Consider the following 14129-nt stretch of genomic DNA (forward strand, 5'->3'; position numbering starts at 1 on the left):
GGAAATATTCCCAAGTACACATTTATTGGCCTACTGTCTCCAACTGTCCTAGACCCTCCCACTCCCAATGAGACAAATGTATCACTATGTATGCCCAAGATTAAAGCAATAGCTAGTATTTATTGAGCCCTTACTGTATAATGGGCACTTTTAAGCACTTTAAATATATTAACAAATATGCACAGCAGCCCTTTGAGATATTACTTATTAGCCTTCATTGTATAAAGGACTATACGAGACAGAAAGGGGTGAAGCACGGTCTGGACTTCACACTGTCCAGTCTTAGGCCAGGGGATGTGCTCCGAAACTGCCTTCTCTCCATTCTCCCCTTTGTCTCTTCTTGGGTTATTGGTTTTGCTCAGAGGAGAGTTCACTTTGCTCTCTGACCTCTCAGGATGTTCCATCAAAGCTCTGGAAACTGCCTTCCTTTCCTCTGCATTCTTAATATAGCCATCCTTCCAAAGAAAAAACACCTCTGCCTAAGGAATCCCTCCCCTGCAAGCAATGGTATAAGCAGTAAATGCGCTTGTTTATTCATTCACCAAGTACTTATGTGTTTCGCCCAAGGATAAAGATTAAAATAAAATAAGACCAGCCCTTACTTTCAGGGATAAGAGAGAACTTGACAGCAAAGATGGTGAAGTGAGGTTTGGGCTCAGAGCCCAGGGCTGTGGGGATCCTTAGTCATTTTTCCTGGATTCCAGAATGAAAGTGAACAAAGGTCAGAGAGACTCATTTTACTTCTGCCCCATCACTATAAAACACTTAGATTTGAAAAATGAGGGGGTATATCAAAGAAATGCCACCATCTATAAAAATTAAATCTAAGCTTCTGCTGTTACCCACCTGAAATCTGATTAAATAGTAGAGAGCCCATAAAATTCACTCCATCCCCACTGCACAGAGGTATTGACTGTCCCACTCTTTGCCTGCTGCCCACCAAGTATTAGCAACATGCAGACACAAAGCTCTAAGCACATGTGTTTACTACTGACTCAACCTTTTAAATGGCAGCCAAATGCTAGTCCTGGGGGAATCCCTCTCCTTCAGTACTCACAGACAGCTTATGGAAGCAGTAAATTGTAATGCCATAGTGACTTTATTGTTGGAAACCAGATAAGGAGCATGCACTTACAGACTGCAATGTGGTTAGCTCTGGGTGCAGCCTTCTAGTCCCAGGTCTACATGCTAGAGTAATTCCTTCTCAGGCAACCCTTGATGGAAATTCTGCCAAGTTCTGTTTTCATTCTTCTAGTTCAATTATGAATCTCTGAATTTAAGGTGCTTTATGTTAGTTATCAGGGAATTTTTAGTAATAGCAATTAACAATGTCATGAGAAAGATGCTACCTAGCCAGTATTTAAAGGTATTGCAGCACATTTATTCTTTCAAAACAAAAGACTGGAAACTGCTTTTCTTGGCTGTCAATTCCGGTGAAGGGAAGAATTTTGTCCTCAACAATCTATAACTCTATCCTCATTTGCACTTCATCCTGACATCATCACTGGCCAAGTACCGAGTTCAAAAGTGGCAAATATTAAAATACTGCCACACATTAAGTAGAAACATGTACACCAATTTTTACTATGCATATTAATAAATATTCTTTATTTTAAATTTTGCACATTGCGCTTTAACATTACATCCAAACATTTCGCAAGTGGATGTCTACTTTGTAAAACCATATATTCAGCTCATTGTCATTTCTGTACAGAAGTATAAGTACAACATTACTTTTTGCCACTAAGTTGCTTTAGTAAGTCTCACAGGAAGAGAAACATTTAATGAAGAGAGATGGCTTAAATCATATGGCAGGCCTGCGCAGCCACGCAACTAAAGACACAAGCCTGAAGAAAGAACAAACTAATGAGGTTACCTCCACCGTCTCCCAAAACAAGAAAGAATCACATTGATTTAAGGTAAAATTTTGCCATAAGTCACTAAATTAAGAGTTTTTGAAAGAGAAGGCGCAGTAGTCATCTTGAGTGTTTCATTGAAAGACAGAGCTATTTTATTTATTTAATTTGCTCCAGCCGTTGTCAACCAGCCACTACAAATGGGCCTCTTGTGATCATTTAAGCGGCAGTATTTATTAAATTTCTCCTTCAGATGCTGTCGGTATTGTTCTCTATTGCTGTAGAAAGACTGGTTATTAGCCATAAATGACTGTATTTCATCTTGTGAGATAAAGATTTCCTCATCTGAAGTACATTCAGACTCATCCTGCAAATTAAAGCAGTAGTTAAGATTATGACTTAAATTAAGAATGCGAAATACTATACCGATGGAGGACAGCTAAAAATTAAGGCAGTCTAGCCTTTTAATTGCAATTTAGTCACATAAGTCTTTGGACTGTTTACAGAACAAGCATCATGTCATTAAAGTACTAAGTAAGAATAAAATCCAACTCAACTCGGTTTGAAACTCTGGATCTATAATTTGTCCTAGAAGACCTATGAGCCTGACAGACTATCAACATGCCTTTGCCTTAAAAAATGACTAATTAGAGATGATACAACTAGTTCCTAAATTTTAAATAACCAGACTGATCTGGTTTTTAATCAGCTGGTCCTATGTTGAAACTTTTACCTCTACAAAGTAAGTAAAATAGAACCTTTTTAAAACTTATGAAACTTAACCACCATGTTAAAAAGAAAAAACTATTCTAAAGGAGTTGGTTCCATTAGGAGTCAAACTACTATAGAGAAGATATACCACCCTTCTCTTTTCTGCCCCTCCTCCAAGCTGCACACAAATATGTACTGGGTTGCTTGGAATTAGGCATAATTGATCTGAAGTATCAAGACTTGGAGTCAATATAAAAGATTTTCCAAGTTCACTTATGCTTTTATCTTACATGAACTGAAAGGAAGTAACCGAGAAGAATGGACTCTAGTTCAGATTCTACATATTTTCCTGGTCTGGAAGGCTGGCCACTATAAAGTGCCACTCAGAAAGGCAGTTTGCTTACAAATAACCCTCTTCAAGGAGGCAGACTCCCGGACATAATGCTAACTCTATCCCCCTCTCCCAACTATTCTCTCCTACCTTGGAGACAAAGGAGGACAAGGAAATGTGCTCTAGAGCAGTTGCATAAGCCATGAGGGGAAGAACAGAACTGAAGTCATCAAAAATAATGAAAGACTGCCCTTAATTTCTTAAAAGCCTCCCCAGTCCCACCTTTAAATTCTCAAATATTGTCCCCTCCCACATCTACCCCAAGAGCAATCAGTTATTCACAATAAGATATCCTCACTTACAAGGAGTTCAACTAAGCTCTTGGCACCTTTTCCGGAATCAGGACCAAATGACGGTTCTGTAGATTCTGCAAACTGTGGTACGTTTTTCCTGTGCTCAAACCAAGGCAGTGGCTGCCCACCCTTCTCAGAACTGCAACAGCTTTCAGGATGTGCATCTTTGGTCTTGTCGCGGTGAAACACTGTGTGCACGGTATTTCCTGAGGTCTCTCGATTACCTGGATCTGTAATACAGCTTCCAAGCTTTTGGATCTGAAAGCACAGCAAAGGATGTCCCAGATAAAAAGGCAGGAAATAATAGCAATTACTCTTTAAAGAAAGGAAAAAAAAAAGGTCTGTTAACTAAGAGTGTGTTAACTTCTTAGAAGGAATGTTGCGTAACAGCAGTGCCGGCATTTAGCAGGTGCTGAGAACATACCAGATGCTATGCTAACCCATCAATATCATCTCATTTCATCTTCGCAGAACTTAATCTGATAGGGACTATTCTCTCCTCAAAGATGGGACAACTAGTATCAAGCAAACTGCTCAAGATTACATAGCTAATTCATTTAAAAGTATGACAAAAATGGGGCGCCTGGGTGGCTCTTTCGGTTAAGTGTCTGCCTGCAGCTCAGGTCATCGTCCCAGGGTCCTGGGATCAGGCCCCACATCGAGCTCCCTGCTTGGTGGGGAGCCTGCTTCTCCCTCTGCCCCTCACTCGTGCTCTTGCTCTCTCTCAAATGAATAAAATCTTAAAAAAAATGTATTATGAAAAGAATGAATTGGATTTATGACTCACATGGACTGCTGGTCAAATGACCACATCAGACACACATGCATACAAACCTCACAAGACAAGCAACCAATAGGAACTGCATTCGAAAGGTACTCATTCTCAAATAATAATAAATACTAGCAACTAAGCTGCTACTCCAAGGAAAATAGGTTGCTCTCCCCTCAACAGCAAAGGTTTAAGAATTATAACACTTACATGTTCATCACATTTTAACATCTTGCTTTTCTTTTTCTTCTTTTTATTTTTTCCTTTGGTGTTGTTCTCTTCAGAATTTGCCCAACATTCAACACAACTATCACCATCATCCTCTTTGTCTTCACAGTGATGAACACAGGAGTCATCACCTGCAGAAATCAATAATCTCATTTATGTGCTTAAATCAGCCATGTAGCAGAAGTAATTGGGAAGCTTAATCTGAACCTACCGTGTTCATCGTGATTACAAATGCCTTCAGTGCAGGCAACATCCGAACCCTCCCGAGAACCTGTTTCACTCCCTTCCATGCTAGATGAATATCCACAATCACTACCATTACAGTGTGGTGATAAGCCTGAGAATAAATCAGTTGAGAGTTACAATTAAGATACCAATAAATATATTACACAAAGAGTGAACCAACTGGAGACTACAGAAAAATTTCAAAACTGATGGCTTACTGAAAATAGAAAGTAAATTAAATAATGAAAACATGATTATGGGCTTACGGTGTTTTGTTTTCATCAGATTAATAACTGACTGAGCTACCCAGGTGCCCCAAGAAAAAGGAAATATTAAGTGTCTAAGTTATAAGATCTCTAAAACCTCTATTTATTTTTTAATTTTTTCAAGTTTTGTTTTTTTTTTAAGTAATCTCTATCCCCAATGTGGAACTTGAACTCACAACCCTGAGACCAAGAGTTGAACGTTCTACCGCCTGAGCCAGCCAGGTGCCCCCAAAAACCTCTTACATCTAAAAAAAAAAAAAAAAAAAAAAGAAAGAAAGAATGAATATGGGGGGTGGGGGTGGCTGGGTGGCTCAGTCGGTTGAGCATCAAGCACTCTTGATCTCAGCTCAGGACTCGATCTCAGGGTCGTGAGTTCAAGCCCCATGTTGGAGCTCCACGCCCAGCATGAAGCCTACATAAAAAAGAAAAAAGAGGGGCACCTGGCTGGCGCAGTCAGTTAAGCATCAGACTCTTGGTTTTAGCTCAGGTCATGATCTCAGAGTCGTGGGATCAAGTCCCACGTCAGGCTCCACGCTCAGTGCAGAGTCTGCTGGATACTCTCTCCCTCTCTCTCTGCCCCTCCCGCTCGTGCTCTCTCTAAAATAAATAAATCAATCTTAAAAAAAAAAGAAAAAAGAAAAAAGATAACTGTATTTGGTTACCTTTCTTTATTTTAGGGGACCCCAAGAGATTGCCGCTGCTAGGACAGGTACAGGACGTATTTTCGTTGGTAACAATGACTTCTACACAACCATTACCATCTTCAGTGCTGCCACAGGCTTTGCAGCTGTTTTCTATGAAGTCTGTTTCCTTTAAGGACCAATTTTAAGGGATAGTAAAAAGTCTTACCTTCATAATGGATACATTTTAATTTCCTTAACATCAATTAGGAGCTAAGAGGTTAACAACTGAAAAAATTATTCTCATGAAAAAATCACTAACCCACTGATCAAGACTATGAAACAACTAAAAGCAAGGTTAAGAGTTAACGGTATCAGGAAAATCCAGGAGAGTAGTTCTCAAAGTGTAGACTGCTGATTCCTAGGTCAAAACTATTTTCATCAGAATACTAAGATGCGAATTGCCTTTTTCACTGTACTGACACTTACACTGACAATACAAAAGCAACGGTGGGGAAAAGTTGCTGGTACTTAGCACAAGTCAAAGCAGTGGCAATCCAAGTGTACTAACAGTCACTATATTCTTTACTTGTCAAGCACTCTTAGAAATCAATAAGTAGATACTCCACTTATGAATTTCTTTGGTGAAGATAATAAAAATATTTTTATTAAGTATCAACTCACGAGTAGATGCCTTTTTAATAGTCTATGTGACAAACAGGAAGTACGCTTAAAGCACTTTTGTTGCATACCAAAGTACAACGGTTGTCTCAAGGAAGAGCACTTGAGCAACTGTTTGAGTTTATAAACTGAACTAGGTGTTTTTTTATCCTGGAACATTAATTTTACTTGAAAGCATGAGAGACAAACCGTGGTTATTCAGACTCAGACACTTAAAAGACATTTTCTCAAAAATGAAGTCAGCCCATCACCTCAAGGAAAACAATGGACAGTATTTGTTGTCAGTGATAAAATTCAAACTTTCAAATCACAATCAGAATTTTGAAAACTTGTATACACAAGCACAATGAGCTTGAAGCTTCCCAATACTTAACGACCTTCCTGATGAGATCAGTAGTGGTTTTAACATGATTATGTGATATTATGTAATGAAATGTCAGTATCTGGCAAGATCTGCGTAACTCAGTAAACCTGTATCTTTCAAATGACCAATGCATGATGTTACAGAATCATGCATGAATAAAAGATCTATTCAAAGTGCAAGACTGAATAATGGATTTTAATTTAACTGAGTTATGAAAAGGTCATTGACAGGTGCCAGGTTCCACATCATAACTAATCTTTAAGAAACTACCACTTGTTAAGTTGTAATGCCAAAGAAGAATAGCCACAACTATCTAAAAAAGTTTATATTAAAATATTCCTCCCTTTTCTGTGTGAGGCCAGACTTTCCTCATATGCTTCAACCAAGCAACATATGGAAACAGACTAAATGAAGCAGATATGAGAATCCATCTAATTCCTTTTAAACCAAATATTAAAAAGATCTGCAAAAATATAAAATAATGCCACTCTTCTCACTTCTTTTTTTTGGGGGGGGGGTGACATTTTTCAAAAAATGTTATTCATGGTAACGTATAATATGGCTTATATTATTTTTTAAAAACTAATAATTTTAAATTTATCCACTTTAATTTCTAATACAGTAAATTTTAATAAGTATAATCCATATAAACAAAAAGCACATTGGGCACTGTAATTTTTAAGAATGCAAAGGGATCCTGAGACCAAAAAGAACTGCTCTAGGTCATGCATGGAGTTAACTTTCCACGGATTTGATCTAACAACATGCTAAGATCAGGTAAAAAGATAACTACTGAACATTATAAAGCGAATACATGACATTAAAAATTTTGGCTTTTACCAATTATAGTAGGAAAAAAGCCAATACACGAGCTGCAGCTCCTCACATTCTGGAAAAGCATAGTAAAAATGCCAAAATCTAGCAAAAAGCAATACTACATAATTATGAGTCAAAATTAAGGAATATTACCTTCTCCTGGCTTACTTCCTTTTCATCTGCTGCTTGTAAGGGAGTAGGAATATCACATACACATTTATTTTTTCGTCTATTCTTCCGTTTTTGGCGTTTCTTTTCTTGCTTGAGTTCTCTTACTCGTTCCTCCTCTGAAAATTCTTCACAAAGTTGTTCTAATCGGCTAATACCCTGTACTTTTTCCACAGTCATCTATTATAAAAACAAAGTTGAGAATGAATATTGGTCAAAACTTCCTCTATTTTCCATGGAAATTCTCATTTGCTAATTTTATTTTATTTTTTTAAGTAGGCTCCATGCCCAGCGTGGAGCCCAACTCGGGGCTTGAACTCGCGACCCCGACAGATCAAGACCTGAGCTGAAATCAAGAGTCAGACCTTTAACCGACTGAGCCACCCAGGTGCCCCTCACTTGCTAATTTCCGCCCCCCTCACTTGCTAATTTTAAATGATACCACACACAGGTAATTCATGTTGCAATTCTACAGGGCATCCCCATAAAGAATCTTCAATTTTAATACTTTAAATGACGACATCTTAAAATCCACAGCAAGTGAATATACCACTAATCCCTACAGGAAAGCCAGACTTATACACACTCCTATTCCAAACCAGCAATATTCTAGTTTCAAATTTCAAAATTTTTAATGCAGCGAGTAAACATTCATTTCTTCACACAATGAGAAGACTATTTAACCTGATTAGATGATCTAGTTTCTGAAGTCACAAACATACAGAGAGAAAAGAAACAGAAATGTGTTCAGCAAGAACTAGTACAAATCTCCTCAGACTCCCCAGAACAATGTTTAAGCTCATGGATGGGCTTCTGAAAAAAGGGTTTATAGCTTTCATACTATTCTCAAAAGGGATCTGTGACCCAGTTAAAGGGTTACGACCATGCCCTAGAATGTAACAAAATGTTCACTAGCCAATTATTTTATGTGCTGAGAGTAGAACCAAAAAAAAAAAAAAGTCACCAAATCATAAGCACTAAACCCAATACAGCAATATAAAGAGGCTACTGGACATCAGCAGGCAAGCTGAGACTCATTAAAGGTTTCTAATTTTATTGCTTATTTTGGGGCTGCTTTTAACTTTTCATTAGATATATATGATAGCAACATCTTGCTAAATAATCAACTTCAGTTTTCTACTCTGAGAAAGTCTAAAAACAAAGTTGGCAGAATAAGAGGATTAAAAAACTAAGAAAAACCCACAAACAACTTCTAGATTCCAATTCTCCTTCCCGAACCTCTCCAAATCCATGACACTATCAGTGGATCACAGGCCTCTGAGGCAAAATCAGACTGGTGGCTTATATTAACATTCAGTCTAATAATGTGACTAAGCAATCTTAGACACTGAAGCAGCCCACTGTTCTTACCTCAAAACTCTTTCGTAAAGCATCAACACCAAGATAGAAAAGCATCTGCCATGTTTGCTCCTCTGCTCGTAGTTTTTGCCAGATTCGATGCAGTCTTTCATAAAGATGAATTCCCAAGCAGGTCAGAACTTCCTCTTGAGCTATATCTATTGTCTTAGCATGCCTTTCTCTTCGCCTGTAAAGGAGAATAAATCACACATAATTCCTAATACCCTTTACTGAAACAGTAAAAGACAGATAAGACTTCTCTAAGTTCAGGTTTTAAACACAATTTGCATATCTAATAACAAGCCAGTTATACATTCAAATTGAATATACACATAAACATACAAGCACACATGTATATAACCAATAAGAAATACACATGCAGGCAGAACTCAGTCCTAATATTGCTAAAAATAAGATAATTCAGGAACTGGCCCTGAAGAGATGGTTTTTTGGGCACAGAGAAGTCATATATGTGTCCAGCTCAGAGGTAGGCATGACAGCTCCTTTCACCTATTATAACAAACGCCTACTCGTTTCTTTCCTTTTTTTTTTTTTTTTTTTTTGAGGGGGAATGGAGAAATGCCAACGTGATTCAGTCATGGACAAAAGCCCTCCAGGCTAGTCTTCAGTAGAAGTGTTCACAGAATTTCAGTGATAAGTCTTCACGTTCTAAATGCCTAGCAGAAAGTAGGCACTCAAATGAGAGCTGATACACAAAACACAAAGAAAAATGGGTTCAATTTATTCTAGAACAACTTTCTCTGAATTTTATTTTCATAATAAAGCCAGAGATAAAATTTTAGGTTCTTATGCAATTCAATAATAATATATACAGTTCATGAATTACAGTCAATAAAGTATTTAACCCCCTGCTGCAAAGACCTTCCTTCCTATGCAAAAACCATCATTATGAACAAAATTTAAACATGGAAATGCATGGATGGAGGGGGGAAAATCCCTTCTAATCATTTTCAAATGAAAATGATAATCTATAATAATGAAAGCCAAAAAAAAGCCTGTCTACTTCAAGCAACAAGGAGCAGAGGACTGAAATGAACACCACACAACACTTTCTCCCTACCTATTTTTACTCAGTCAGTTAAGAAATGCATACTTTAAAGAAAGCAAAATCTTTACAGGCACACTTTAATTGATACATATATCATATGTACTGAGGCAAAAGGTGATGGAAATAAACTTTCAGTAATAAAATGAAGCAAAGCGCTAGATAGCCCATTCTAGCAAATTACATACTCATACCCTCCTGCGAACTCTGGCTCAGCACGACCCAAGAGATGTGCAATGAAGTCTGTTTCACAGCAAACGTGTATGTGCCGCTCGTGTGGACAGCACCGCAAACCTTCATAAAGTGCAGCACAGTAGCCCTTTTCTTTGCTGCAATCAAGTTCACCAATAAGGATATTGTATGCTCGGAGGACTTTATTTTTGCAATCAGTGCAAAACCTGTTGAAAAGAAAAACTTCAAAATTAAGAACTTGCTGCATAATTATTTCATGAAACTAACAGTGTACTAGACAATGACACTCCCCTACCATATGGAGTATTAAAAAAAATCCTCCAAACACATATTTAAAACATACACATGTAAGAGAAATACAAATTTAGGGATTAGAGTATAGCTAGATCTCCATTTGCAAATGATTCTTAAACGAGAAAGATATGTGGACCTAAAAGAATGAGATGGATATATACCTGCTCATTCATAAAATGTATGTCCAGAAAATAGTTGCCAAGGACTAGAGTATCTCCACCTCAAGAGCTATTTGTACAAGTCGGAAATAAAACAAGAGGCCACAAACCAGTGACTCAAAGAATCCCTCTCCTTTTAGCCTCTGAAAATAGCTATCTTCAATCAGTAAACCTTGAGTCCAAATTTTGCTACAACATTTTAACACCTCACTAGGTAATGGGGCAAGAAGAACAGGAAAGTCGCACATGTAGTTTTAGTTTACTAATAACTTCCAAAAAATTTTCTTCTTAAAAAAAATGCATGTTTCTCAATACACTATCATAATATTGACAATATATACATAGAAATGTAGTCTAAATTTCAGAGGCAAAAGTAGAAGAGAAAAAAAAGTGTAGAAGAGAGTGTGAATGTAGAGGATGATGACATTTTCTTTTAGAAACCAAACATTATTCAATCAGAAAAAAAAATAGAGCCTTGTTTCTTTAGCTTTGATTTCCTGAAACAAGAAACAACTTGGTCTGATAAAAATGCTAGGCTCATAAAATTAATAACTGCATCTCTGAGAAGATGAGCTGTGGTGGAATGAGGAAATTTCAATCTCTTTAGTTTAAATTCATCTCTCTAGGTGACCTCTTCTATTCCAATGGCTTCAGCCAACATGTGTACTTCTCACCTCTACAGCTCTTGTTCAAGTCTTCTGCCTTTGCCTGAGGGCTAAACCCATACTGAAAAATAGGGGACATCACAGATGTACAATAGGCAACATGTTAAACTTCCTCTCCAAAACCAAGGGCAACATGAATGTTCCCTTACAAACCTGTTAAGAACACCACCATTCATACAGTCACCCAGGAAGAAAACCTCAGTTAACTCCCAACTTCTTCTTAGATCCTCTTTTAGGCGTGGAGCCAACTGGTATCAGTTATTTCTTACATCTCTTATAGGTCTTCTTTCCAATTCCCCCTGCCTAGGCAATTTACCCTGCTCCTGTACACATACCATACAGACAATGGACTACTGTGAACATAGCAGATGTGTCCCTACTTCAAAGTCTTGTTTCTTCTGCTTCCTCCCCACCCCTTTCCAGATCCTGCTCCATTTGCCTAAATCATGTCCATCTTAAAGACGCATTCTGCAATTCCTGTAACTAGGATTCAGCCTTCCCGTGTTCCTATATTTGCAATTTACACTTCCTACTGCATTTACCCTTATACTGCCACACATTAGTTTGATGCACACATCTAAGTATGTTTCTTTTTCTTTTTTTTTTTTTAAAGATTTTATTTATTTATTTGACAGAGAGAGACATAGCGAGAGAGGGAACACAAGCAGGGGGAATGGGAGAGGGAGAAGCAGGCTTCCCGTGGAGCAGGGAGCCCGATGCGGGGCTCGATCCCAGGACCTGGGATCATGACCTGAGCCGAAGGCAGACGCTTAACGACTGAGTCACCCAGGCGCCCCTCTAAGTATGTTTCTTGAAATGAATATATGTTAATACAGTCCCTAAACCCACTTAGTAAACACAGGCAATAATGCTGACAAGTTAAATCAGTTTCACTAATGCTTCAAATAACACAGAAATATACAAAAATTAACACAAAAACCTGAGCCGAAGGCAGACGCTTAACGACTGAGCCACCCAGGCGCCCCTCTAAGTATGTTTCTTGAAATGAATATATGTTAATACAGTCCCTAAACCCACTTAGTAAACACAGGCAATAATACTGACAAGTTAAATCAGTTTCACTAATGCTTCAAATAACACAGAAATATACAAAAATTAACACAAAATGGATTAAAGACCTAAAAATTAAGACCTGAAACTACAAAACTCTTAGAAGAAAACACAGGAAGAAAAATTTCATGACAATGAATAGGTGATGATTTTTTGGATAGGACATCAAAAGCACAGGGAACAAAAGCAAATAGACAAATAAGACTACATCAAACTTAAAAACTTCTGTGTAGCGGGGCGCCTGGGTGGCTCAGTCGTTAAGCATCTGCCTTCGGCTCAGGTCATGATCCCAGGGTCCTGGGATCGAGCCCCGCATCGGGCTCCCTACTCAGCGGGAAGCCTGCTTCTCCCCCTCCCACTCCTCCTGCTTGTGTTCCCTCTCTTGCTGTGTCTCTGTCAAATAAATAAATAAAATCTTAAAAAAAAAAAAATTCTGTGTAGCAAAGGAAACAAGAGAGTGAAAGACAACCAGAGAAAAAATATTTGCAACCACATACGGCATAAGTGGTTAATATCCAGAATTTATAAAGAACTCCTACAACTCAATAATAACAAAAAAAATTAAAAATTGGGCAAAAGATATGAATAGACACTTCTCCAAAGATATACAAACGGCTAACAAGCATATGAAAAGTTGCTCAACATCACTAATCATCAGGGAAATGCAAATCAAAACCACATGATACTACCTTATACCTGTTAGCATAGCCACTATTAAAAAAATAGGAAACAACATGTGTTGGCAAAGATGTAGAGAAATTGGAACCCTTGACACTGCTGTTGCTGAAACTGTAAAATAGTGCTGCCAATAATGGCAAAGAGTATGGCATTTCCTAAAAAAAACTGAAAACAGAACTATCATCTATCATATGATCCAGCAATCCCATTTTTGAGTATATAGCCAAAAGAAGAGATATTTGCACACTCATGTTCATTGTAGTATAATTACAAATAGCTAAGACGTAGGGGCAACAACCAAATGTCCACTGATAAGTGAATGTGGTATGTACACAAATGGGACTATTACGGAGCTTTAAAAAAGGAAGAAAATTCTGCATCATATGCTACAGCATGGATTTATGCTAAGTTAAATAAGCCAATCACAAAAAGACCAATACCGAATGATTCCACATATGAGAGTTATCTAAAATAATCAAATTCATAAAAACAGAAAACAGAACTCTGGTTGCCAGGGCGTGGGTCAAGGGGTTAATGGGGAATTGTTGTTCAATGGGTGTAGTTCCAATCATGCGAGATGAAAAATTCTAGAGATCTACTGTACAACAATGTGCATAGTGAATAGTAATGTAGTGTTTACTTAAAAGCTGTTTAAGAAGTAAACTTATGTTTTTTTTACCACAATAAAAAAAAAAAAGTCTTCCCCTTGAGGGGGAGAAGAAAGACTTGGATGCAGAAATAACAAATACTTCCATGTTTTCAGGTTATAAAAGATAAGTTTACATTTTCAGGTAAATAAATGGTTAGATGTCATACAGTAACAATAATAAAACTTGAAATATTTTCCCCTTATTTTACTAAATTTTTTTTAAAAAGATTTTATTTATTTATTTGACAGAGACAGAGATAGCGAGAGCAGGAACACAAGCAGGGGGAGTGGGAGAGGAAGAAGCAGGCTTCCCGCTGAGCAGGGAGCCCGATGCGGGGCTCGATCCCAGGACCCTGGAATCATGTCCTGAGCCGAAGGCAGATGCTTAACGACTGAGCCACCCAGGCGCCCCTATTTTACTACTTTAAATCCTCATAGTTTAATGTATCTTTGTACATAATCATAATAAGCATAAGTAAACAGCAATTTAAAAATACTATATGGAAGCAGTAAGAATGAAACTGATTTTTCATGTTTTCAAAAGTAACCTTGCACATAAATGTAAAAAACATTTTTTAAGGCAGAGGTTTCAGTTTCTTAACACTTTAT

At 37.7% G+C, this 14129-nt stretch overlaps 1 protein-coding gene across 5 annotated transcripts in view; it reads right to left on the reverse strand.

Moving 5' to 3' along the window:
• Window positions 1-1578: 1578 nt before the first annotated feature.
• The window catches only part of GGNBP2 (gametogenetin binding protein 2), a 31410-nt gene continuing 18859 nt past the window's right edge, over window positions 1579-14129 (reverse strand). For 3 of the 5 annotated variants that reach the window (XM_036104776.2, XM_036104773.2, XM_078064044.1), the window contains 8 exons: window positions 10002-10211; window positions 8760-8934; window positions 7374-7568; window positions 5402-5549; window positions 4460-4585; window positions 4231-4379; window positions 3261-3509; window positions 1579-2223 (listed from right to left, as the gene is read on the reverse strand). In XM_036104776.2, the coding sequence (XP_035960669.1) occupies window positions 2020-2223; window positions 3261-3509; window positions 4231-4379; window positions 4460-4585; window positions 5402-5549; window positions 7374-7568; window positions 8760-8934; window positions 10002-10211 (1456 nt within the window). In that variant the 3' untranslated portion in view covers window positions 1579-2019. The remainder of the gene's footprint in view (window positions 2224-3260; window positions 3510-4230; window positions 4380-4459; window positions 4586-5401; window positions 5550-7373; window positions 7569-8759; window positions 8935-10001; window positions 10212-14129) is intronic. The other 2 variants (XM_036104777.2, XM_036104774.2) reach the window with 1 other exon arrangement.

This window comes from Halichoerus grypus, chromosome 2 (assembly GCF_964656455.1).
Source record: "Halichoerus grypus chromosome 2, mHalGry1.hap1.1, whole genome shotgun sequence".
Lineage (NCBI taxonomy): Eukaryota > Metazoa > Chordata > Mammalia > Carnivora > Phocidae > Halichoerus > Halichoerus grypus.